The 24761-nt window shown below is 33.9% G+C and overlaps 2 protein-coding genes across 3 annotated transcripts; one reads left to right on the forward strand and one right to left on the reverse strand.

Annotated features, from left to right (window-relative positions):
- The first annotated feature begins 5275 nt into the window (after window positions 1–5275).
- On the forward strand, window positions 5276–8186 carry LOC107830019 (protein SAR DEFICIENT 1). The gene is made up of 7 exons (XM_016657491.2): window positions 5276–5637; window positions 5732–5807; window positions 6000–6561; window positions 6785–6945; window positions 7084–7278; window positions 7374–7470; window positions 7753–8186. Exons 1-7 carry the CDS (start codon window positions 5549–5551, stop codon window positions 7920–7922), a joined length of 1350 nt encoding a protein of 449 aa, XP_016512977.2. The 5' UTR covers window positions 5276–5548; the 3' UTR covers window positions 7923–8186.
- A 4997-nt stretch (window positions 8187–13183) lies between these two features.
- On the reverse strand, window positions 13184–24032 carry LOC107830020 (LEAF RUST 10 DISEASE-RESISTANCE LOCUS RECEPTOR-LIKE PROTEIN KINASE-like 1.2). 2 transcript variants are annotated; one of them, XM_016657493.2, is made up of 4 exons: window positions 22914–24032; window positions 14761–14796; window positions 14410–14670; window positions 13184–14313 (listed from the first exon to the last, which is right to left on the reverse strand). In XM_016657493.2, exons 1-4 carry the CDS (start codon window positions 23695–23697, stop codon window positions 13379–13381), a joined length of 2016 nt encoding a protein of 671 aa, XP_016512979.2. In that variant the 5' UTR covers window positions 23698–24032; the 3' UTR covers window positions 13184–13378. The 2 variants fall into 2 exon arrangements, with proteins under 2 accessions (XP_016512979.2, XP_016512978.1); XM_016657492.2 differs by lacking the exon at window positions 22914–24032 and adding an exon at window positions 16296–18192.
- Between the last annotated feature and the right edge of the window lie 729 nt (window positions 24033–24761).

Genomic DNA, 24761 nt, shown 5'->3' on the forward strand with positions numbered 1-24761 from the left:
GATGCTGGAGAATAGAGATTTTGAGGATCGGCATTGCAATTTTATCAAGCCACCTCAGTATAGTCGAGGACTGTACATCCTGATCAGATGGTCAAGGGTGAAAGGCATCCCCTTGACTTGGCTCGAGAAGAATCTAATCAAATGAACAATTTGCCAGAATGAAGGGTAGATCTGGCCAAGCGTCACTTGGTATCGTTGGCAGAAGTCGAGAATAACTGGATCTATAGGATCCAGATTAGGATTTGTGGGGCCCAACGTGAATGGGTAGGTTTACACGCTTAAGTACCCCATTTTATGGGTAGTAATGTCCTCTTCTGGGGAAGGAATCACCACATCTTTGTCATCCTAGTTGCAATCCTTCTTTACCTGCTCAAGCTCATCCTTGGTTATCAAACAGATGTATCGAGACATGGGCTCACATCGGCCTAATGTCGATACAGGTTTTTCAATTTTGAAATCGAATATTATTTCTCACGATGGGGGAATGCACTCCTCGATGCGAGGTGGCACCAACGGTTTACTTCTCGATGGCCGTGATGACAAAGAGGCTTTTTCTTGTTGGGGAACGGTTTTGGATGTTTTAGCCATTGTGATTCAAGTAAAGAAGAGAAGGTTGATGATGAGGTAAAGAACAAGTTGAGAGAAGTGTGGTCTTAGGGAAGTTGAAGGAGCTAACAAGATTTGGGAACGAATTGAGAAGTAAAGTTTGCAAAATTGTGAAGTTGGCCTATTTATACAAGTCACTTAAGCGTATTGGGGAAGCCAAAAGGACGATCGTCAGCCGCCTCTAATTAATGACCTAGGAAGCCATGCAGACACGACCTTTCAATCACTTCAAACGCTAACATCACGAGATTGGCATCATGATCGAGACATCGAGGAGATCGAGACTCAAGTCGTTTTTATCATCTTATTCTAAGAAACGCAAAGACTATCTGTATACGCTCGAAATCGTATGCCTCCGATCTATAGGCTCGAGGGGTCGTCTTGAGCCCGAGTTCAGGCAAGGTCGAGTTCGAGCTCGAAGGACCAGACCCAAGCTCAAAGATAGGATGCAATGCCCAAGGGTCAAGTATGCTCGACCCCGGAATAGTACTGTTATGAATTTATAACAGAATGAGCTAGATTCCTGCCACGTCCCCAAGATCATGGCGCAAATCTCGCAATAGGATTATACGATTCCGTACTAGGCGGTTACATAGCTGTACTAAGAATATTCCTTACTGTAAATAGAAATATTCCTTATTTAGGGTTTCCTTATTATATAAAGGGGTCCCAATCATTTGTAAGATAATCTAATCAATGAGCAAAGAATATACTCTCTACTTTTTGCCTACTGTTCATCAGAATTGTTCTTATTGTTCTAAGCCCACCTCGAGGTCACCGCAGTTGAGCAACATTGGATTGATTCACTTGTTTCTTTCATTTCTACTTCATATTTGTTGATTACTAACTGGTATTGAACTAAATCACGTATCTTTAAAACCACAAATCAAGTTTAATTGTTACCGTATTTTCGAGATAAACACATATTTTATTGGATATGAGAAAATAATTTGAAATGAGTAATAAATATTGTGGGTATAATAGGAAAAAAATTTGTCTTCTCTTAATATGCGTAAAGTGACAAGTAAAAATGAAAATCTATTTTTACAATACATGTCAAGCAAAAGTGAACATAGGGAGGAGTACAAACTAAAGTTCATAATATTAGCATATATAGAATAGAGGGATCAAAATTTTTATTATTTCCCTTTTGTTTTTCTTTGTTCTTTATAAAGAAAAATATATGTTGGGAATTGGGATCTTTTTAATACACTCAGGTCCCATGTTATTATATAATTGTGATCGGGGCCCTTAGCTATTGATACGAGTTTAATGTTTTGGGGAAATACAGATAGTATGGGTATGACATGCATATCACATGGAGTAGTATATATAATCACTTTCTTGAGCAGCAAGAAAGTATTATTGTTTTAATTAATTTAGTTGGGAACTTAACATAAACGTTAAATCAATCATTTTCTTTATCATCTTTTAATAGTTCCCAACCCCCAACCAACAATTATATCAATGTTCTTTCTTGTTCCTTATTCATATTGTTTTTTTTTTCTTAACCAAATCCAACAGTTTGCTTGTAATAAGTAAAAAATTAACACAAAATATATCTATAAGTCATTATATTGTAAGATTATTTTCTTACCTTTAAATTGTAAGTGGGCATATGAAATTATTTTCTCTATATAATCGTAGCAGCAAAAATGAAATTTATTTCAAATGGACAAAATATACTTTTTTCCAAGAAACTCAGGAATAATTAAAAGTAAAATATACATCCACACGTGGTTCTGGTGTACATGGATCGGGTTGGTTCGGTTTTTATCAAAATCAAACCAAACCAAACCAACTATATCGGTTTGGATTGTTTCGGTTTTGTCGGGTTTTTCGGTGTTTTTTTGTTATATGAATACTATTTCAATCTTACTTTGTTAAAATTATAGATAAAGCTTTGATAAGTAAATATATGTTTAGTAAATATGAAAAAAATTGGCAAACATATGATCTATTAAAATATTCTAATGGGAGAATTTTTTTAGTAACACATGATAGTTATTTTCTTAGTCGTCTAACAATAATTTTTCGTTAATTTATGCTTTCAAGGTTAATACATGAGATGATCCCAAATATTTCTACATTTTCTAAAGAAAAATCACTATAAAGTCTTAAAAATATAAATAAAATTTATATATTTATATGTCGGTTTGGTTCGGATTTTTTTACTCAATATCAAACCAAGTCAAACCAAACTTAGTCGAGTTTTTTAATCGATTTGATTTAATTTTTCAATTTAGTGTGATTTTTTCGGTTCAGTTTGAACACTCTATTTTCATATCCTATTCACCTTTTTCTTGTAAGTCTATGTAACGTTCTTTTATTATAATCAACAAAAGTGTCTCAGTCTCTAGTACTCTAGTAACTAGGCACATATAGTCAAATATATCCAATTAATTAACAAAAGTTAACTCTGCTTCCGTGGGGTGTGGTTGCAGTGTGGGGTTGGGAAGGAAGGTCGTTATGTGTGGATATGTGGCGTTTTTGGGCTTTCTCTTGTCCCAATCTTGTGGTCGGCTCTTGAGTGTGTTGTGTGTTTTGTGGGGTGGGTAGGTCGGGGCGGATCTATAGTATTTGTCCGGACGTTGTACATATAAAAAATTTTAAAATTAAATATCTAAAAGTATTTAACGATAAGCTCAATTATTATTATAATATTAATTTGAAGTTACTATAAAAATTCATAAACTTTAAATTTTGAATATTAGTTAGATAGACAAAACTAGTACTACTTTTATTATATTTGTACCTTTATCTACCTCCTAAATAAATTTTATAGCCTATGATAAGTACTGTCTCCTATATGTCGTTAATAACTAGTTTCTTGTCCAGATCTACGTTTTTTTTTGCTTTTGTCTCAATTGTTAATTGTGAGGAAGGGTTGAATTGCATAATAGCAAATTTGTGTTGGAATATATACCTACAGCGGAATCAATAACAAAATCTTATTCACGTGTAATCTAAACAACTAGCACGTATGGAGATTTTAGGATTACCTCTTGAAGCGTAAACACAATAAATCTATGTCGTTTTCCAGTTCCTCAGTTGAAAACACACCAGCAGATTTCCACAGTCTTCTACTGTGTTACCCAAACAATAGCCGGAAAAACTGGAGAATTTTGGGTGGGCAAAATTCTAGTAGAAACCGCAGTCAGAATCTTGTCAAAAACGTCCGGCCCTTATATCCATATATATAGATGCGTTTTAGGTCAAAATCGTTTTCAAAACCTGTTAGGTTTCCTTCTCCCACTAAGGGACGGTTTCCACATTTTTTTCCCACTAAGTAACAGTTTCCACTATTTTCTATTATTTAGGCACAGTAGGAACCACAGAATTTAATTAACAAGGCTTCCTATTATGATATTAATTTCGAAATTCTGAAATTATCATAGTAAATTACGAATTATTCCACTAAAAATTCGTAATTGCACTCCTTAGTTCAATTTTGAAATTCTTCCATAAAACCTTATTTAACTCCCCATGTTAAGATTCAGATACTAATCAATCAAATTAAATTACTGACTATTTAATTTATTGATTACTTCCTTTAGACTTACACTTAACTTATTTCATGTGTCGGATACAAAATCCGCCGGCCGGGTTTACACATGAAAACTTATAAGCTTTCATATCTCAAAATCGAGACAAGGATTCCATCAACTAATTATTACATCGCCAATGTATATCATTGTTATCCAATTTACCAGGCTTATTGACTCGCGAAAGAATCTCGCCTTTTAATAAATCAAAACAACAAGTTACATACACAGCTAATAATAATTATATCAGGATTAAGAGTATAAGTACATTAAATGGACTAGAGAAATTATTTTATAAAGTCAGTATAAAATACTCATCTCTACTTGATCCGTTCAATACATACAAAATGTACTAGCACAAGAAGTTGGAATTAAACCATTCCCATAATCAAGATAAATTATATTTAATCTTGTGCTACAATCATTCCGATGATTTGTCCAATTCCATCGTTAGATTGTGAACATTAACTTTTATGTCTTACAAGAACCGAAGCTAACTCTATACACTAAATCATCTACTATGTAAGCAATGGACGCACAAACCAATACATGATCTATTTAAAATGAAACTTTATTGAATTTAAACAAGTAAATAAATAATTGTTCATAAAAAATACTATAACAATACGCATGGCTTATAGTATATTCTAACAATTTATAGGTCAATAAAGTTAACTGATTTGAAATCGAACTCTCTATCTTGAGCGAATAGTGATAGAGATTGAAAATAACCAGTTTTTCTCTCCTCGTGAATGAAGCTAACCTAACAAGTTGAGTATTCCTCCTTGCGAGAACACTAACCCTTCCGATCTCGCTAGACTGGGCCTCAGTCTTGAATAATTTTTGTTTCCTGTACCAAATACTTATTCACGTTTAGTGCTTAATTAAATTACATTATATTAATAGTTAATTTAGCGACAAATTGATTTGAAAATATATGCAATTAAATAATTATGGTTAAGTAATCAGAATCTGTCTAAAAAACATACGTTTCATGTATTTATTGAATTTGTGTTAACATAAAGATGCCATTCTTTTTTTTTGTGTGTGTGTGTGGATTTATATGGGGGTTGACTTGAAGATGGCCTTGACGTTAAAGTCGTTACATCAGGCTGCCTTAGGTCACTGAGCATAAGCCTCTCTTGCCTAGCTGTTTCTTTCTTCATTCCACGAAGCTTCTCTAATTACCCAATTAAACCGTTAATATTACAAATAACCCTATGCTTTTAATTTATTCTCCACTTTTCAGTTTAAATCAAGGCTCCTACCACTTTATATATAAATAAACTAGTCTTCATATCCACCTACTTATCCCATCCCTCGTCATCTCTCTAAGCTCCATATTTCTACTGCTTTATACTGAAAAAATCTTCATCTTATCACACTTCAATACAGAAATGGCTGCTAAACGGTTTTTTGATGACTCCGATACCGACCCAAACCAACCAAATTACAAACGCATCAGAACTACACCTTCTTTTGCTTCGTATGTTCCCTTATCATAGATCACTACTTTTAATTCTTTCTAATATTTCTCAAAGATTGAAATCTAACTTATCCTTTTTTGGGTTATTTTGTAGTGTCATTAAAGAAGTGGTGATGGTGAAATTCTTAGACAACGTCTCTTCCGCCTTGGAACCTATGCTCCGTCGAGTGGTACGACTTAATTTCACAAGCTTTTACTACTAAAAAAATAAAAATTAACTGTTTTGTAGCTAAATAAAAAAAATTGTTGCTAACCTTATTTAATGATAGATTATCAAAAAATTATATTGAAAATTAGCGACAAATCTCATAGCTTAAAGTAATTAAACTTTACTCATGATAATTGGTGAAATTAATTTACAGGTTCATGAAGAGGTGGAAAGTGGATTAAGGCGTTACTCATGTCGTACCATAACGAGATCTCCTTCACTAAGAATCAAAGCTTTAGAACCATCTAATCTTCGCCTGACTTTCAATAAAAAACTCTCTCCCACAATTTTCACCGGCAGCAAAATTGTCGCCGGCGACGGCCACAACCTCCAAATTCTGCTGGTGGATACAAGCGGCGAAGGCTTGGTTCCGACGGCTCTACCTTATCCTATCAAAGTTGAAATCGTCATACTCGACGGAGATTTCAATTCAAAACAAAATGATCAAACCAGCTGGACTCATGAAGAATTTAACAAAAGCATCGTTAAGGAGAGAACCGGAAGGAGGCCATTGCTTGCCGGTGAACTCAATTTCACTATGCGTGACGGCGTCGTTTCTGTTGGAGAAATTGAATTTACTGATAATTCGAGCTGGATTCGGAGCGGAAAATTTAGGCTTGGTGCAAAATTGGTTCAAATTGGAACAAGTCAAACTACTGTTCAGATTACAGAAGCCATTACTGAATCTTTTAGGGTTAAAGATCACCGCGGAGAATGTAAGCTATTTCTCTTTTCAATATAATCTTTTTTAGTAGTCAAAGCTAATATGCATCGATGACTCGTTCGTTATTCCAAGGTAACATGTAATCTGTCTTATTTTTCGGGTTTTTAGTTTCGTTTTTGCTGATTATTATTTGTAGTTATCATATAGGTAACTTAATAGTGTTGTAATTTTTTTTTATAATTAAACTCATAAATTTGATATGTAACATATTACAGTGTACAAGAAACATTACCCACCAGCACTAGGAGATGAAGTGTGGCGGCTTGAGAAGATTGGAAAAGATGGAACTTTTCATAAGAAGCTGTCTTCAAATGGAATCAACACTGTACAAGATTTCTTGAAGTTGGCCACTGTTGACACACCAAAGCTTAGAACTGTAAGCCTCTTCACTAGAATATTCCTTTAATTGATTAAGGTGCTACTGAAAAAATGAGATAAACAAATCTAAATTATATAGTATGAAAAAGAATCTTTTTATAAATCAACTGAAACTTAATTATTTATGATTTCACAGATACTAGGAAGAGGAATGTCAGACAAAATTTGGGATGCGACATACAATCATGCAAATAGTTGTGAGAAGGGATCTAAGTTATATGTGGCCAGTGGAGCAAACTACACTCTATTTCTTAGTCCAATATGTCAAGTTGTTAGGGCAATCATTGATGGCCAGATTTGCCCTACCCGTGATTTAACTGGAATACAAAGGGTAACATATTGAATTATCGATCGAATTTTCACTTTGAGCTACTGTATATTTTAACTTAAATAGTTATAATAATATCTATATCATGGTATTTTTAGGCCAATATTCAGAATTTGGTGAAGTATGCTTATGCCAATTGGAGTTCCTTAGAAGAAGTTGATGCTCGGGTGAATGGGCCGGCACTGCTAACTCAAGGTACTTTATATATATATATATATATATATATATATATATATATATATATATATATATATGCGTATATTTTCAATTTCTAATCCGTACCTTAATATCATATTATATGGCCACCATGCACAAAAAGTTGCTTTTAATTTAGTTGTACTTGGTAAAGATTGTATATATAAAGAGTTCCTTTTCGAAAAGCTCAAGTTTTTGGAATTAATAATAACAGTCAATGTTCTATATTTTAGTACAGTTTGTTGGTTTCTATAATATAGTAATGAATTCTGATATGAACAGGAGAAACAGTGGTGGATCAATATCCAAATGTTCTTTATCAGCAGCTGCGATCCTATCAACTGAACGCAATTTTAACAGATGCATCAGAACAGTTAGTTGATTGCAACAATGATTGGATTGATAGTTCTAGCTACATTTTCACGCCTGCTGATCATAATGGTGGTTTCTGATAATGGACAACTACGTTGACTTTTTTTTACGCTATCGATGTTAACTTCTTCTAAAAAGAAACTCTCAAGGAATGAAATTTATGCATCACGTTCATGTACATATTGCGTAGAATCCTCATTTTGCCCAATAAGGGGCTGAAAAATGTTGTAGAAGTCGTGCCAACCCCTTTGTAAAAGATATGTGTGGTTTGGCAATAGTACAAGTCTAGCGGTTGTTGATCAATTTTACCTGAATGACCAAATGCAATTATTTATTTAAGTATGTATCTATCTATATCTTCTTTATTTTACACCCTTATACAACTTTATTCTTTGACCCAAAAGAGAAAATTGAGTTTGAGAGAAGTTGCTGGTGAAATACCTAATTATGCGTTGACTTCTTAACACCTTTTCTTCAAGTCACTATTCAAACTTGTCCCATTTCATTTTTTTCTTCTTCTAACACTTACAAGTTTATAAAAGGCACCTCTCACAAGCAGAGGCGGACTTATGCGCAGGGTGTTCACGGTTCAGTTTGGCCGATTTTGATTAAAACTAAAATCAAATCAATTTAATTGGTTTTTAAAATTTTAAAACCAAAACCAAATCAAATTATATATAAACCATCGGTTTGGTTGTTGTTGGTTTGGTTCGATTTTTCGGTTCTTAGCAAGCTAATGATAAGTTGATAATAGTAAAACAACACTAGACAACAATTTGAAAATAATTTGCTAAATTTATGCTTTTTTATATATTTATTTCGGAACTGAAAATTTATTTACCTGTTTATACAAAAATGAACAAAAAACAAACTAAAAGTTTACTTTCTCAAGCTCTAACTACTATAGTCTTGCAATTTGAGTTTATTTTATTTACTCTTGTCATAGTTTTTTTTTTCCTAACTCTTTTATTAGGAAAAAGTATGTGTGTAGGTTAGAGAATTAGATTCTCTTAAGGAAAAGAAAATTGGCCGATTCCTATTCTTTTGAGCTTAGACAATCTTTTAAGATATAAGTAGGATAAATCAAAATTCAAAATAATAATTAAAATGCATAAAGTATTTAAAATTATTTACGAAAAGATATTATATCATATATCAATAATTATTAATATTTTTATATAATTAATCGGTTCGGTTTGGTTTTTTCGGTTTTTTATAATAGAATCAAAACCAAACCAAAAATTATCGGTTTTTAAAATTTAAAACCAAAACCAATCCAAATCAAGAAAAATATCGGTTTACTTAATCGTTTTTCGGTTTGGTTCGGTTTTCTATCAATCCGTGAACAACCCTACTTATGTGGAATCTAGGGGGTAACTAGCACCGAAAATTCCTGTAAATTAAATATAGGTGTATATAGGCTATATAGTTTAATCTAGAGGTGTCAAACGGGCTGGGTTGACCCGGGACCGCCCTGGCCCAGATTGGTTGAAACCCAGACCGGCCCGGCCCGGTACTTAGGAGGAGGGGTTAGGGGGTTGGTCCGTTCACTTTAATTCATCCGGTTAACCGGACTGGTCAAACCCGATCAACCAAAATTCCTGTAGAACCGGTTAACTGGTCCGGCCCGGCCTGGACCGGTTTAAAGGCTAGATTTCAAATTTTTTTAAAGGTTTTAGAGTTTAAGGCAATGCAAAACCTTTGAATTTACTCTTTTTTCGTTAATTTACTTGTTAAATGTAAACCTTTCAATTTGTAAGTATGAATTTTGAAATAAATATAGCACTTGCAATTTATAAGTGCAATTTTTTTTCCATCTTCATTGAATTCTTTATATTTTTACTTATATTAATATAAATTACAATAGTTATACAAAATACAAAAAAAAAAAAAAAAAAAACAACACTAACCCGACCCGGCCTGGCCCCTTGAACTCGTAACCCTTACATTCCATTTTTTACCCGAATGAACCCGAACACGTTAAGCCCGGTAACCCCTAACACGTAACCGGCCCGGTTCGAAATCGGGACGGTTTCAACTTTTTCCTACCCAGCCCGGCCCGGCCCACCCGTTAGACACCCTTAGTTTAATCTATATTTGTTGAATTTATGTAAACAGCTAATGTGAAGATATGAGTAATTCTTTAATTTTTTTTAGGATTTATATAGGGATGGGGGTTGACTATAAAAATTGTACAGGGCGTCCTATTTGGTCCCACTATTTAACCTATACCCTTTTTTTTTAAAGTTTTAATTTGTACCCACTTTTTTAAATAACTTCATCCCTCTTTCTCCTCCTCCTTCGTTTTCTTCTTCTTCTTCTTCTTCTTCTTCTTCTTCTTCTTCTTTCTTCTTCTGCTGTTGGTGCTGCTATGAAACTTCAGTTCATGGGATGGTTGCCATAAGTATGTTTATCAGATTATTTAAAAACAAATTATAAATAATTACGTAAGTTAGTAGACAATAATTTGTGAATATTTTCACGTACGGAAAGTTTAAGGTCACACTTAGTGATTCTTTTCATGATAATTCTGTTCTTTTCACGTTTATTGTTTCCAAAATTTATGATTTAGATACTATTGGCAATCTGATTATTTATCTAGTATGTTAGAAAGCTTTTTCAAAAACTTCAGCTTATATAGTGCTGAAGTTTTTACAAATGAACTAAATAACTTCAGCATCTTCTGCTGAAGTTTTTGAAAAAGCTTTATGACAAAACTAATGAATCCAGGACAAAAAAACTTCAGCTTATTTAGTGTTGAAGTTTTTACAAATGAAGTAAATAACTTCAACATCTTCTGCTGAAGTTTTTGAAAAAGCTTATCCAGGACAAAAAAATTTCAGCTTATTTAGTGCTGAAGTTTTTATAAATGAACTAAATAATTTCAGCATCTTCTACTGAAGTTTTTGAAAAAGCTTAATGACAAAACTAATGAATCCATGACAAAAAAAATTAAGCTTATTTAGTGTAATTACAAATAAAAACTTCAGCAAATAGAGAACAAAACTTCAGCTACTATGCTTAAGTTCAGCAATTATAAACAAAAATTTCAGCAAATAGAGAACAAAACTTCAGTTACTATGCTTAAGTTCAGCAATTACACACAAAACTTCAGCAAATAGAGAACAAAACTTCAGCTACTATGCTTAAGTTCAGCAATTACAAACAAAAACTTCAACACACTTGGTTCAGCATACTTGCTACTTCAGGCCCGTCTACTAGAATGCTGAAGTTTTGCGTGATTGTCTTTGCTACTTCAACCCCGTATGCTGAAGTTACGCGAAAAAGTGGATACGCTTGCAATTTTTTTTTGCAAAGTGAGCACAAGTTAAAACATGACCCAAAAAGTTGGTATAGATGCAAATGCCCCGGGTTGACTTGAAGAGGGCCTTGATGCTATTTTTTTTTTTTTTTTTTTTTGGATTTTTGTCTTTTAAAATTTAGTCTTGTATTCTCGATAAGTTTTATTAGTAATTACGATCCAGTGTATAGCTGTGTGATAGCATGAATTGTATAAGTAACCAGTATTGTCAAGGTAAATTTTTTTTTTTTTTTTTTTTGTTTTCTCAAGCTAAAGTACTATATTCGAGGGAAACCTTTCTATTGCTTGATTGTTATAACCTTTAAATAAGGCAATATGCCCCTTAAATTAGGGTTTGTAATGTAAATGAAATAATAAATTGGGCAAAATACAAATTGGTCGGTCGACCGAAAGTAATTATGTATAAAAGTGTGTATAATATGCATATATAAAAAAATATATATTTTATCGCTATTATTTTTAGGAGTGGCAAAAAATATACATTTCTCTAATAAGTTCACCTAAAAATGTACATTTCCCTAACAATATGAAAGCTGCTTAGAGGTAGGGGTGTTCATGGTTCGGCTTGGATCGGTTTTTCCTTAAAAAGAAACCAAACCAAGTAAGTCGGTTTTCAAATATTAGAACCAAACCAAACCAATTAAGTCGGCTTTTTCTCGATTCGGTTTATGTCGGTTTTTTGATTTTTTCGGTTATTTGTCGATTTTTTCTTAAATATAAGACATACACTACCAAACACACATTTCGGCGACCACATTTTCAACGTAACACTATCAAATCAATTGCCCTTTGAGAAATCTATTATTTACTAACATATATTGATGATAATTGAATCAAATAATGATGAATAATTTAAGGACTCAATTAAAAATATATTATTTTTAACATGAAATAGATTCTTACACTTAACAAAAGAAAACTACCAATTAAACTAGAATGTAAAGGTAAAGAACTGTACTAAAAGTGTAAATGATTAATATTTACTATAAAAATTTTAAAACTTTATATAAAAGTATACACATATATAGGTGTAACAATAAATTTAAAATAGTTACTCCTATATTCGGTTTGGTTCGGTTTTTTTTAATTAAAACCAAAACCAAACCAAATTTGATCGGTTTTTAAATTTCAAAACCAAAAAGTATCCTTTTTTTTATCGATTTGATTTGGTTTTCGGTTTGGTTCGGGTTTTCGGATTTTTCTGAACACCCCTACTTAGAGGTAACTAAACAATTTGAAAGCGGGGTTGAGGGAGCTCGCTCTTTTTTACGCCATTTTCACGAGGCTAAGCTCACTTTATAAGTAATCTCGAGATATCAAGTAGTTTGGGTGATTGAATAATTTTAAAAGATCTTTTAAAATGCTGTAATTGTTAAAACAAGTGACTTTAATTCGCTATACCAATTTTTGAAGCATTCGATGTCTTCGTCAACTGAGTTGATGGTAAAGGCGATTTCTCACATAATTAGAGAATGTTAAAATCATTACAGAATTAACCTCTCCCAATGATCTCATAAAGATTTTTTAATCCTCATGCGCTATCTGGTGCCTTACTCAGTAAACATATGTAGAATCTTGTTGTTGATATTATTAAGTTATTTGGCAAGATAACTAAGAATTTGATAACTAATAGCATAAGTAGTTTATTAATTTGTAATGTAACTAATTGATATCATAGTTCTGAAATCAGTGAAAGATGAATTTTAAGCTAATTGGAAGAAAATTACTAGTAACAATTGCAAGTAGAAAGGACATAATAATATTGAACACTACTGCCTAAGGGGATATTAATTTTGGAGGAGAGTTGCAAAGTTGACAATAGGTATGACATCTTTTTCCTAACACCGTCTTTTGTAGTAGCTCGATTTAATGGACAATTTTGCAGCTTAATTTACTCTGATCAATACATTCAACATCAATATCCTGCCATGCCAGACTAAATGTACTCTGATTAATCATCCTGGTAAAACTTACTTATAATCTGCTACTACAAAGATAGCCAATCAAACAAGTATCTACTTAAAAAAATTAAGAAATGAATTGAATTAGGGTTGTTAAATGGGAAATGCTGCATACGAGATATGTACATCCCTGTTAAGATAAAATTGGTCCAAATTAATAAAAGAAAAATTTCAGGTTTTGGCAACCAATAGAGCAGGTGCTCAAGAATCACCATAAAGTAAACCACAAACTAGACAAGGTGAGGGCATAAACTTAGCCAGTACTGGAAATAGATGTTGTTGACGTGCTACTGCTAGTCCATTTTGCAATAACTGAATCAGGTGAGAGAGATAATATATTATTCTTCAACAAGCCAACATCATCGCCAGGACTTTCCTTCTCTGTTGCTCCTGTAGTTTTATCCATACTCTGAATTCCCAGAAGAGCCTTCAAAACATCTTGCATGGATGGTCTCAAATCTCTGTCATTCTGTAAACACTGGAAAGCCAATTCTGCCATGGCGGTGATCATCAACTTTACCTTCTCATTGGAATCAAAACCAAGACTTGGATCAACCAACTCATGTAATGCATTGCTCTGAATCTTGTTAATAGCCATATTTGACAGATTTATTTCGTATCGATGCCTAGAGATATCAACAGCTGGTAGGGAGGATATAAGCTCGATTAGTACTACCCCGAAACTATAAACATCACTTTTACCGGTAAGTTGATAGCATTCGTGATACTGGGGATCAACATATCCAGGGGTACCCTGTGGAGCTGTTGACACGTGAGTAGCATCAGTTGGGAAAAGCCTAGACAAGCCAAAATCTGCTACTTTGACGCAGAAATTATTGTCTAGGAGGATATTGTCAGTTTTTACATCTCTGTGAATGACATCTGAATTGTGGAGATATGTTAGTGCACTTGCCGTTTCTACGGCAATGCTCATTCGTGTATTCCATGAAAGCGATCCAGGCTTAGTGTGTTCTCCATGAAGATGATCAGCAACTGTGCCATTGGGAATATATTCATACACAAGAAGAAGCTCGCGGCTATGGCGAGATGTGCATCCGTAAAGGGTAACTAGATTTCGATGGTGCAGGCGTGTGAGGAGTTCAACTTCATTACGGAATTGCTCAACTCTCTTGTAGTTGTTCTCATATAAACGTTTTACAGCAACAACACGTCCATCTCGAAGTTTACCTGTAACATATCATGTATAACCAGATGGTCAAATAAAATATTTAGGTTTAGTAGCAGGTTGGTGGTGAAAAGATCACTTCAAGATAATTCTTTTACCTTTGTATACTGTGCCAAAGCCACCTTCTCCTAGCTCTTTGTTGGAATCAAAATTGCTTGTGGCTTCTTGCAGTTCATTGTAGTCAAATACGTGAATTCCGAAATAGTGTGAAGCCTTTTCAGGGTCCGTTATTGAGGAGGGATAAGAAAGGATGCTACTGGAGATCAAAGACGAACCAGCGTCACTTTTCTTCTGTCGACGACGATAGAGAAAGAAAATTACACATGCCACAAAGGCAGTTAATGCAACTGCACTTGCACCTGAAAGAGATAAATATGTGACCAGGGAGTTCGAGATCGTTGTTGAAGAGAAGGACAATAACAAGATGAACAAGGTCAAAGGACAGTTACCTACGACAGCCTTCACTCTGATATCTCTTTTATTGCCTGTAACGCAGACATAAACAAGTGATGAAATGATACAGAAACACAATAAAGAATCTCCAGTGGTATAATAAATCAACTGCTATCACCTTATTATTTCTTATCTATGAAGGAATAAGGTGGGTTTTTTTGTACTCCGTTATGGATTACATAGTCAAACACGGAATTGGACTTTTAAGTTTCTAGATTAAACATGACGTGTTCTGCTTTGAGTTTAGATTCGTTATTCGAGCACCACATTGCTCTATGCTATTCAAGCAATCTCGACATTTTAGCCTCACTCTTTTGCAGAAGTTGTGGGTAATTCATTTTCGCATAAACAGGGTGCTGACATGATTCTACTGCATAGTTATAGTGCTCTAGAAACTCACTATGAAAAACCGGAAAAGAATGATTGATGATAGCATTACTGGCGCAATTCACAACATATGTTTCCCTTTGACAAGATTGGGTACAGTCATAGGAGAAGAGGAGATGTTGTTGGACCTAGCCCAAATAGAGGCGCCCGAGGTTGGGCACAAATGCTTCATCAGATTTCTCTGTCTTTTATGATCTATCCCCTCCTTAGTGTATTAATGGAGGAAACTTAACAAGCAAAACAGATAATAGAAGGAAACATGGAAAATAACTGTTGTAAAAACAATATTTAGAAAAGCCTGAATCCTAAGTCAGGTTAAAATGATAGAATATAAAGATATTCGGATGAAAAAGTGAGAAAAAGTTGCATTTCTTACTAAGGTCAAATGTCCAACTTCACCACCTACTGGCTAAGAGAGTCAACGAGTCGAGATGGTGCCAAAAGCTTATAGACATTTCAATTACGAATTAGAAAAGAACTAGTAGAAAGGACAGGGAATTCGTGAAGTATTCAAATCTCTGCTTGGTAGGAGCGAAAGCGAGGAAACATAGAGGGAAGAAGTTGTTTAATTTAGTCATCGCGTCCACATGCGCTTTAGGAACAAGCTAAAAGAATACCCTGATGGAGACCTTTTCAAGAATTTACGAGTGAATCAAATTCGATCTGTTGTTTTCCTGGAAATTCTATCATATATCTGATGAATTTCTCTGTCTATAGATGTATTGTCATCTCCATCTTTCACCAGTTTTGATATCCCTATCTTGCCGGGTGAGGCTAAAACAATACTTCCTGCTGTGTAATACTACTGGAATCTTAGAACAGGCATCAGCAAAAAAGGCTTGTGCTGGGAAATCTGTAACTATATTTTATTGTTTGGGCTTCACAAACTTGATAAAAATGCCCCAACAAATGTTACAAGGGGAGTAAATTAGAAAGACGTGAAAAGAATTGGAAGTTCCCCCCATAAAAATGGAAAAAATATTTTGAATGGACAATTTAATTAAGATGTCTGTCAGGGCCAAAATAGTAGGCCATATGCCAGCCTATGGTTTTTTCCCCTCCTTTCTTGAAGACTATGGGCTACCAGTTAGATACAGCTAAATTTGGCAAACAGAGTAAATTAGATTAGGGAGATGGAACACACCTTGATCTATTACATAACCACAGTAATAAGAATAAGTTCGGTCCCTACAAAGGCACGTTGGCTCCGTAAGATTTGTCTCTGACCAACATAACCCGCCTGACTTCTCACAAACTATACATTCTGTGCTTTTGTTAAACACCACATCAAACCCTTGCTTCAATAGCTCCAATATCTTCGTACTTCCTTCGTTCTTGAACTGCTCAAATGCCTTCATCACAACAGGAACGATGACCTTATGCTCACATCTCGGGTAACTTGGGCCCCAGAATGATGAAAATGACTCATGTGGATAGAAACCAAGACTAGAGTTTCCATTGATATTGCAGCTAAAGGCGAACTTTTTCCAGTCTGAAGGTATATCGAAAGGACAATCATAGAACAAGAGGAAGGCTTCCGAGTCAGGATCATAGCGGAAAAGAGCATCATTCAAGGTAGTGTTACCAAATCTATCAGGACAAATGTCTTCTTCAAGATCTTTACGTGCAATTCTCATGGTTTGTTTTTCTCCATTGATGTCAAGTACACGGAAATCATGACCGTCAATCTTCATAACGGGATAATGGTTGGCTTCGCATTCAAGGTCGAATTGTGGAAGACCACATTCTTGAGGTCGATCACCACCCCAGAAAGGAAAGCCGATGTTCTGAATATTCCCACAGCTATAGGAGCTATTACAAGTAGTAAGCTGTTTATTTTCTTGGCCATAAGATAGTGAGGAAGTGATCAAGAAGAATATGAAGGTGATGATGGAATGGAGCAGAGGAAGAGGGAAGCTTTGAGCATGCATTTGTGAGAACTCATCAATGATAGACTTGGTTGGCTGGAGGAGAAGTTAGGTAAAATATATGATTCAATTGAAATGTCCAAGAGTCAAAGTTGATCCAGTTTTGACTAACAAAAAATGTCATACTTGAGTATTGTTATGGTAAACAAAGAATTGGCTGCTCCTTTTATGACTTTTCCAGTGTATTGTAGAAAATTCGCTTTTAACTTGAGAGGGTTGGAGGAAAATAAGGTTCTTGTTCACAACTAGAAGAAGAAATTTCAAACGAATAAAAAGGCATAGATATTTTACGCACGTCTTATTGGTAGCTTTCCATGCAATAACCTTGAAACTTTCCTCCGAGACTGTAAATGCAGTTAGTTCTAGATGATGAAGCTAATTTTAATTAAAAAAAAGATAGGAAAAGGGACGGCAATACTAATGTGGACAGGAAAAAAAACGTATGCCTTTGAAAATTCCCTCTAAGCATGGAATATAAAATTCCAAAGTCTCTATTCATGAGTTGACTGCACCTGACGACCATTGTCTAATGTCTATATTATTCAGTGTTTATTTTTTTTGGGTGCCATGTGAACCTAACGGGTACTTTCAGTGCAGCTGATAGTCAGAATCTACATCTTAGCGGAAAGAATAGGAGATAAATAATAAAAAAGGAGATGGCTTTTTAGACCCTGAGTCTCGTCTACAAAGAGGGCTTTTTTCGAATTTTCTTTTGGGTCGCCCTGTATCACTTTAGTGTAATGTTTCAATTTGCAAAGTGTTCTCCTCTTTTCTAATTTTCTTCCCTAATTTAATGGATCTGTCCTTAAAAAGAAACTTTCAGAAAAGAATATGTACCTGAACTAGGTCGTGAAAGAATAATCTCTAGATTGGAGTCATGGAGTGTTTACGAAACAAGCAGAATTTGCTTATTTTAACAAAGAATATAAACCAGTTTATTACATATTCCAATAACGTGGAAAAGAGAGAAAATTCCAAAAGAACAGAAAAGAAACATCATAGGCATCAAAAGGTCACTCATTTCCTACCGATTCCTATTGTCGAAACTAAGTAGGCGTTTGGCCATAGCTGCCAAAAAAAAGTTTTCGAAGTAGAATTTTTTATTTGGAAATTAAAGTTTTATTTTGAAAAAAAAAAAGTTAAAAAATTCCAGAAAACTTGAAATTTTTGGTTTTTGAAAATATTATTTTCGAAAAATCTCCAAAAACTTATAAATATTCATGGACAAACAGGTTTTTGAAAATATTTTCTGGAGAAAAGCAAAAAATGTGTAAAAATAGCACGGTATAGCCAGTTTTCGGACTGGTCATTCAAAAATAACCAGCGTTTACGAAGTCAATGAAAAATAGCCACTATTTTGCTGCAACAGAGACCGGTCCAGCATAATATACTGGAGTTCGGTGCACCTGTGTATGAACTCCAGCATATTATGCTGGACCGGTATACTTTGCTGACTCCAGTATAATATACTGGAGACTGGAGCACCGGTGCTCCAAACTCCAGTGTATTATACTGGACAATTATACTTGTTGGAACTCCAGTATATTATGCTGGAGTTCTAGTGTACTTATGCTAGAACTCCATCATATTATGCTGGAGGTCCAGCATACTTATCCTGGAACTCCAGTATAATATGCTGGAGTTCAAGCATACTTATGCTGGAACTCCAGTATAATATACTGACATATTTTTCGGGTTTTGAACAATATTTTCACTCAGATTTATCTTTACATGAAAAGTGGCTAAATTTCGATTACTTTTAAAATTGTGCTATTATTGAACGACCAGTTGTAAATCTGGCTATTTTTGAATTTCTCCCAAAAAATGTGTATGGCCAAAAACAGTTGGGCAAGGCCAACCTTTAATGGGCCTTTTATCTATGCTGCCTACTGGGTTCATTTTGGGCTCTTTTTGTGGATTATTCAAGAAATTTTACCTCCTATAGCAAAGGTTAACACCTTATTTATTTTTAAAAAATATCATTTAAAAAAATTATATTCTATAGATACCTTTTAAGTTTTATAGCAAAATATTTAATTTTAATTACCTCCTAGCCCTAAGCCACTAAATACGCTAATCAATTACACTATTTTCTTTCTCTCTATACTTTGATACATCTCATTTTCTTCCCCCATCCCATTAAAATTTCCGATCTCCTCCTTCTTCCACCGGATTTGTGCAAAGCCCATCTCCTAGATTCTTCAACACAATGACCCAATTTAAAATTTTCAAGAAATTCAAACGCTTGAAGCTTTTTGAGCCATCACCAGGTGTACTTGGCTGTTTTTTCTTCATTGTTTGCTTATTCTTGTGTCTGTTTTTGTTGGATTACAGAAAAGTAAACAAGGACCTCGTTTGTATCAGCAAACATCCTTGTTTGCTACATGGATTGGGCTCAATGGATCGCCTGTTCCATATAACAAGACTGAAAAGTTGGATTTTTTTGGAAAAGGGAGCAGAAAGTTGTGATCTTTTTTATGGGAAACGGGTTTGGGATGAAAGTTATCCACTGTATAAATAAAAGGATTGTAAGTTCTTGGATGAAGGCTTTCGTTGTTCTGAGAATGGTAGACCTGATAATTTTTATACTAATTGGCATTGACAACCTAAAGATTGCAAAGACAGCAGCCGCCGACATATAATCCGGTTGGTTTGTTCTTGAACAAAGACGATGGAGTTTGGGGCTGAGCAACTTAATTTTCTGTTAATATATTTCAATGTATTTTCATGAATTTCATTGTATTCATTGTCTTTTTTTTCATTGTAATTCAATGTGTCTCGTTGTATTCCATGTATTTCATTGTATTCACTGTCTTTTTTCTCATTGTATTTCAATGTATCCCGATGTATTCTATGTATTTCATTGTATTCACTGTCTCGCTATATGCCATGAATGTATTCATAAGTTTTTTTAATTAATATAATTTATGTATTCAGATGTATTATATAATTTCTCTAAAGATTGCTATATTTTTGGGGTATTTTCGGTTGAGAATCTTTTTTATAACTGAAAATACAAAATTTGTGTGTTATGATTGAGTTTGTTGAGTTATATTACGAGTCTATTATGTTAATTGATTCACTTTCCGTTTTAAAAACAGTGTAATTCCCTATTTCACGTCGTGAATACAGTCGAATACAATAAGTTGTCCAGCTGTAATCCCATGTTTCACTCCATGAATATAGTCGAATACACTCGAATACAACAACTGATTAGCTGGACTACCTTGATTCACGCCTATTTTTGCTACTGTATTCATGAATACAATAGCTTAAATACATCAAATACATCTTATAACCATATAAAAGGTATCTATAATCCGTAATATAGCAAATGGTATCTATAGATGACTAATTACTACTAAAAGATAGTGCTTTATGAAAATTTCCCATTATTCAACACGGTTCAGATTTTAGACGCACTTCAAAAATAGCCAGATTTACAAGTGGTAACTGAAAAATAATCACAGTTTCAAAAGTAATCGAAATTTAGCCACTTTTCATGAAAAGATAAATCTGAACGAAAACACTGTTCAGAATCCGAAAAATATTCCAGTATAATATATTGGAGTTTGGATTTTGTACATGTGAACTTCCAGCATAATTTACTGGACTTCCAGCATAATATACTTCCAGTATAATATGATGAAAATTCATACACAGGTGCTTCAGTCTCCAGTATATTATGCTGGAACTTTCCGTGTGCTAGAGTTCCAGCATAATATGCTGGAAGTTCATACACAAGTGCACCAATCTCGAGTATATTATGCTGGAACCTTCCGTATTGCAGTAAAATAATGGCTATGTTTCAATGACTTTGCAAATACTGACTATTTTTCAATTATCAGTCCTAAAACTGGCTAATCCGTATTATTTCCACAATAAATTGTTGAGAAGTTAGGCAAGGCAAAGCTGTGCTCTGATTCGTTTGAATTCAAAGTAGGTAGAGAATAGAAATGGTATAATATTAAGAGTCAAATTCAGGGCCGGCTTTTGGGTAAAGCCCAAGCTTTAGGCCCCCAATTTTAGTGGGCTCCATTTTTTACCTTATAATTTTTTTTAATTAAGTAATTTTACTTTTATTATATATTTTGGTAAAAAATAAAATATTTTTTTTGTTTCTTAAAAATGAGCTCCTACGTATAAATGCAAAATTTATGGAAGGAACCAAGTGATTATTCTTTTTTTTTAAAAAATATTTTTCTCATTAAATATTATGTAAACCATATTCAATTTCCTTTATTTTTAATCTTTCTCAGTTCTCACCAAATGTTACTACTATTATATTTTTTCTTTGTGCCTCCAAGAGATCATATTATTCTATAATTTTGTCAATTAAGCTAAAGCCTACCAGAAGTATATTGAAAGAAACATATATTTATTTTCACATCAAATGAATGAATCAAGTTCTTTTATTCCAACTTTTTAGTACTAGTTTTCATCTATATTTGTTTTATACATACTCATATATTATCCTTTTAGTATTTATTAAATTTAAATATGTCAAATATAAAGTATGAATTCGGTTATGCAAGACTTAAGGAAAAAAAAGTTAAATCTTTGATACAATCCCAAAAAGAAGAAATGATAGTACTCTAATTGATATACTCAATTCAATAAAAAGATTTGATTCTTTTTCAAATGCTTATATTGCATATAGAATAATGGTAACAGTTGTTTCGGGTGGTCCTCGACCACAAACTAAAACTTTGAAAGAAGTTTTTTAAATTAAAAATGATAAAATCTTACTTAAGATCAACCATGGCGCAAAAGATTAAATAGATTAACTATATTATCAATTGAAAAATAACAATTAGAAGAAATTAATTATAAAATAAATATTCATAAATTTGCATCTGAAAAAGCTAGAAAACTAGATTTCAAATAAATAATATATATGAAAGTTTTTTTATTATAAAATATAATTAAGGCCTCTGGTTTGGCCTTAGGCCCCAATGGTATGGAGCCGCCCCCGGTCAAATCCTAACATCAGCTATTCAACGAAACCTGATACCATTGGCGTATAGAATAAGATAAAGATAATGAGTAAACGCGTAAGCCAAAAATCAGAAGATTGGACTTTTTGGATCAGATAGCATTTTAAATTAGTAGTTGGGAAAGAGAAGTGATATAACCTAACCTTTGCATCAATATTCTTGTGCAGGACGAACGGTGTTCTTTATTAAGGTTTGTGGAACCCCTCTTGACTAACCAGCCTTTAAGCCAGGTTTAAAGTATTGATAAGATATCAATACCTTCCGATTTAAAATCAAGAAATATAGTGGGATAGATGTGATCCTTTCACCTTGTAGTAAACGTTTTGGAATGGAGAAATCTCTCGTTGGAGATGCTTCCCCTTCTAGTGAATTCGGTGTAGTTAATCAATCCAGTGATTTCAAATATTAGGTGAATAAATTGAAAAATAATGAATTGTGGAATGATATTTCTTATATCGAATATCTAAGAAGCAATAAGTTCTCAGTGTATCAATAAGCTAAAGCGATACTGAAGTCTGCAAGTTATTTCATGCATACATAAACTCTGACCTTCAATTTGATTGTAAATGGAGAATCTTAGTAGCTAAATTGGTTGACTACCTCAACTTTTATTGGTGAGGGTTCAATGAACATCTTATAATCCGCTTCACCATTAAGAAATCGATTTGATTGTAAAGTGTAAATCAACAAAGAATTTAACGATGAAATGGACTTATAAGCAGCAAAATAATGAAATGGACTTATAAGCAGCAAAATAATGAAAATTAAACGCCATTTTTCTAAATGCAAGATAAAAAGTACTATTACTGAAGTTGATAAAAATAAAGTTGGGCGTACCTTTGCAATGATCAAACTTAACGGTACCATCTTTGCAAAAACACAAGAGATCCTGGGTTGAATTGTTGAAACCACACCGCCCGTGTGAGTCCTCACACTTGCCGCACTCCGACGCGCTCCGCCAGTCCAGCACGAAACCCTCGCCCATGGCCCCACCAAATCCTCCGATCCAATCATTGTTCTGAAAGCTTCCCCTCTCCGTCACCGCCGCCACCACTTTCTCCTCACAAATCCCAAACCAGGCCAAATCTTCCGGCTCGCTAATTTCCCCAACATAGAAATAAGATGCTTTTCCACCTGGTTTTATTAAGCACTCCGCGGGATAAGCTTGAGGTATAGATTTTGTACAATTGAAATAAAATGTAAGTTTCAGATCGGAATTCGAATAATCCAACGGCAAGTGCTCTAAAGTAAGATTGTGACGTGCTCTGGGACATGGCACGTCGAAAACATCAATGTCCACTAGAGTGAGAGAATTGGTTTCATAATCTATATTTTTAACGTAGAAAGCATCTCCCGGAAGGTGAAGAATAGGATATGGTTGAGAATGAGAAACGGAACAGTTGATGCCAAATCCAGGGTAACCACAGTACTGAGGAGCAGTTGCGTTATAATTATCAAGCCTCCAGAAAGGATATGAAACTTCAACTCCATTGCAGTTATGTTTTGGACAATATGTATTAGACGGAGCATCATCATTTGCACTGGATTTCACTGAGGAAAACAGAGGAAGAAGAAGAAGAAGAGACGAGAAGAAGAAGGATAGAGATTGAATTTGAAACATGGTCAATTGATGTTGAATAGTAAAATGCAATGCTGATTGGTATATACTAATACATGTAGTATTGCAGCTTCAAGTGTAATATTGTTTTAAAATTGGGACTTGTAATTATATATTCTTTGTCAGCATGAAGTATGAAACGTTGAATTTGGGAGCTGAAGTATTTGTTGTGAAGCTTTATAGAGTCACACGGGTAGGCACCGAACTATATTGGCTCCATTTGTTATTGAGAATTTGATTTCTTAATTTAGGTATTGACTTTAGTGGACTTTCTATTTTGAAGATTTTTGTTATATTTATGTATTGGGAAACATAAAGAATGAGGAATAAGGTGAGTGGTATTATGCCTTTGATGCCAAATGCACAAGAAAAGAAAATAAATACTGTCAATCGCGACGTCAACCAAAAGAAGGAAATAGCAACGTGGCTTCCCTTTATATTACAGTACAAACCAACGAGCTTCCTCGACCGCGCCTATTTGCAATTGAGGTACAGAAAAAGGTATAGATTAATCAAAGAGGATTACAGTAGTACAACACTGAAAAGAGAAGCACGTAGTGTACGTTATGATATTTGATTACAAATACTTTGTATTAGCTCTCAACCAATGCATCCAAGGATGTCAAAATATAAAGAAGTAAATACACGAAAAAAATCAAGGAAAGACAATATATAATTATATATACCTATAAAAATAAAATTTAGGGGTGTCAACATAAGGTGGCTCCGCCGCTGCTCTCAAGAACATACTGATGAGATGTTTGGTGCGCGGATAAAATTATGGTGGGATTAAAAGGGAGATATTATACTATTGAGATTTATTAATTCCAATTGATATTTTTGATTTGTTTATGTTGATACATAAAAAATAAAAATAAAAAAGGGAATTATACGATGCATACTTCAAAATGTATTGGGTTTCCTATTTTTAATTTTAGTTTTAACTTTAACCATTTTAATAATCCTTTGAAAATGTTCTGGCAGATGTAAATTTTTGTCATTTAACTTATTTTATCTAGATGGATAAGATTAGGAATGAAGTTATGCGAGAGAAGGTGGGCCTAGCC

This window comes from Nicotiana tabacum, chromosome 6 (assembly GCF_000715075.1).
Source record: "Nicotiana tabacum cultivar K326 chromosome 6, ASM71507v2, whole genome shotgun sequence".
Classification (NCBI taxonomy): Eukaryota; Viridiplantae; Streptophyta; class Magnoliopsida; order Solanales; family Solanaceae; genus Nicotiana; species Nicotiana tabacum.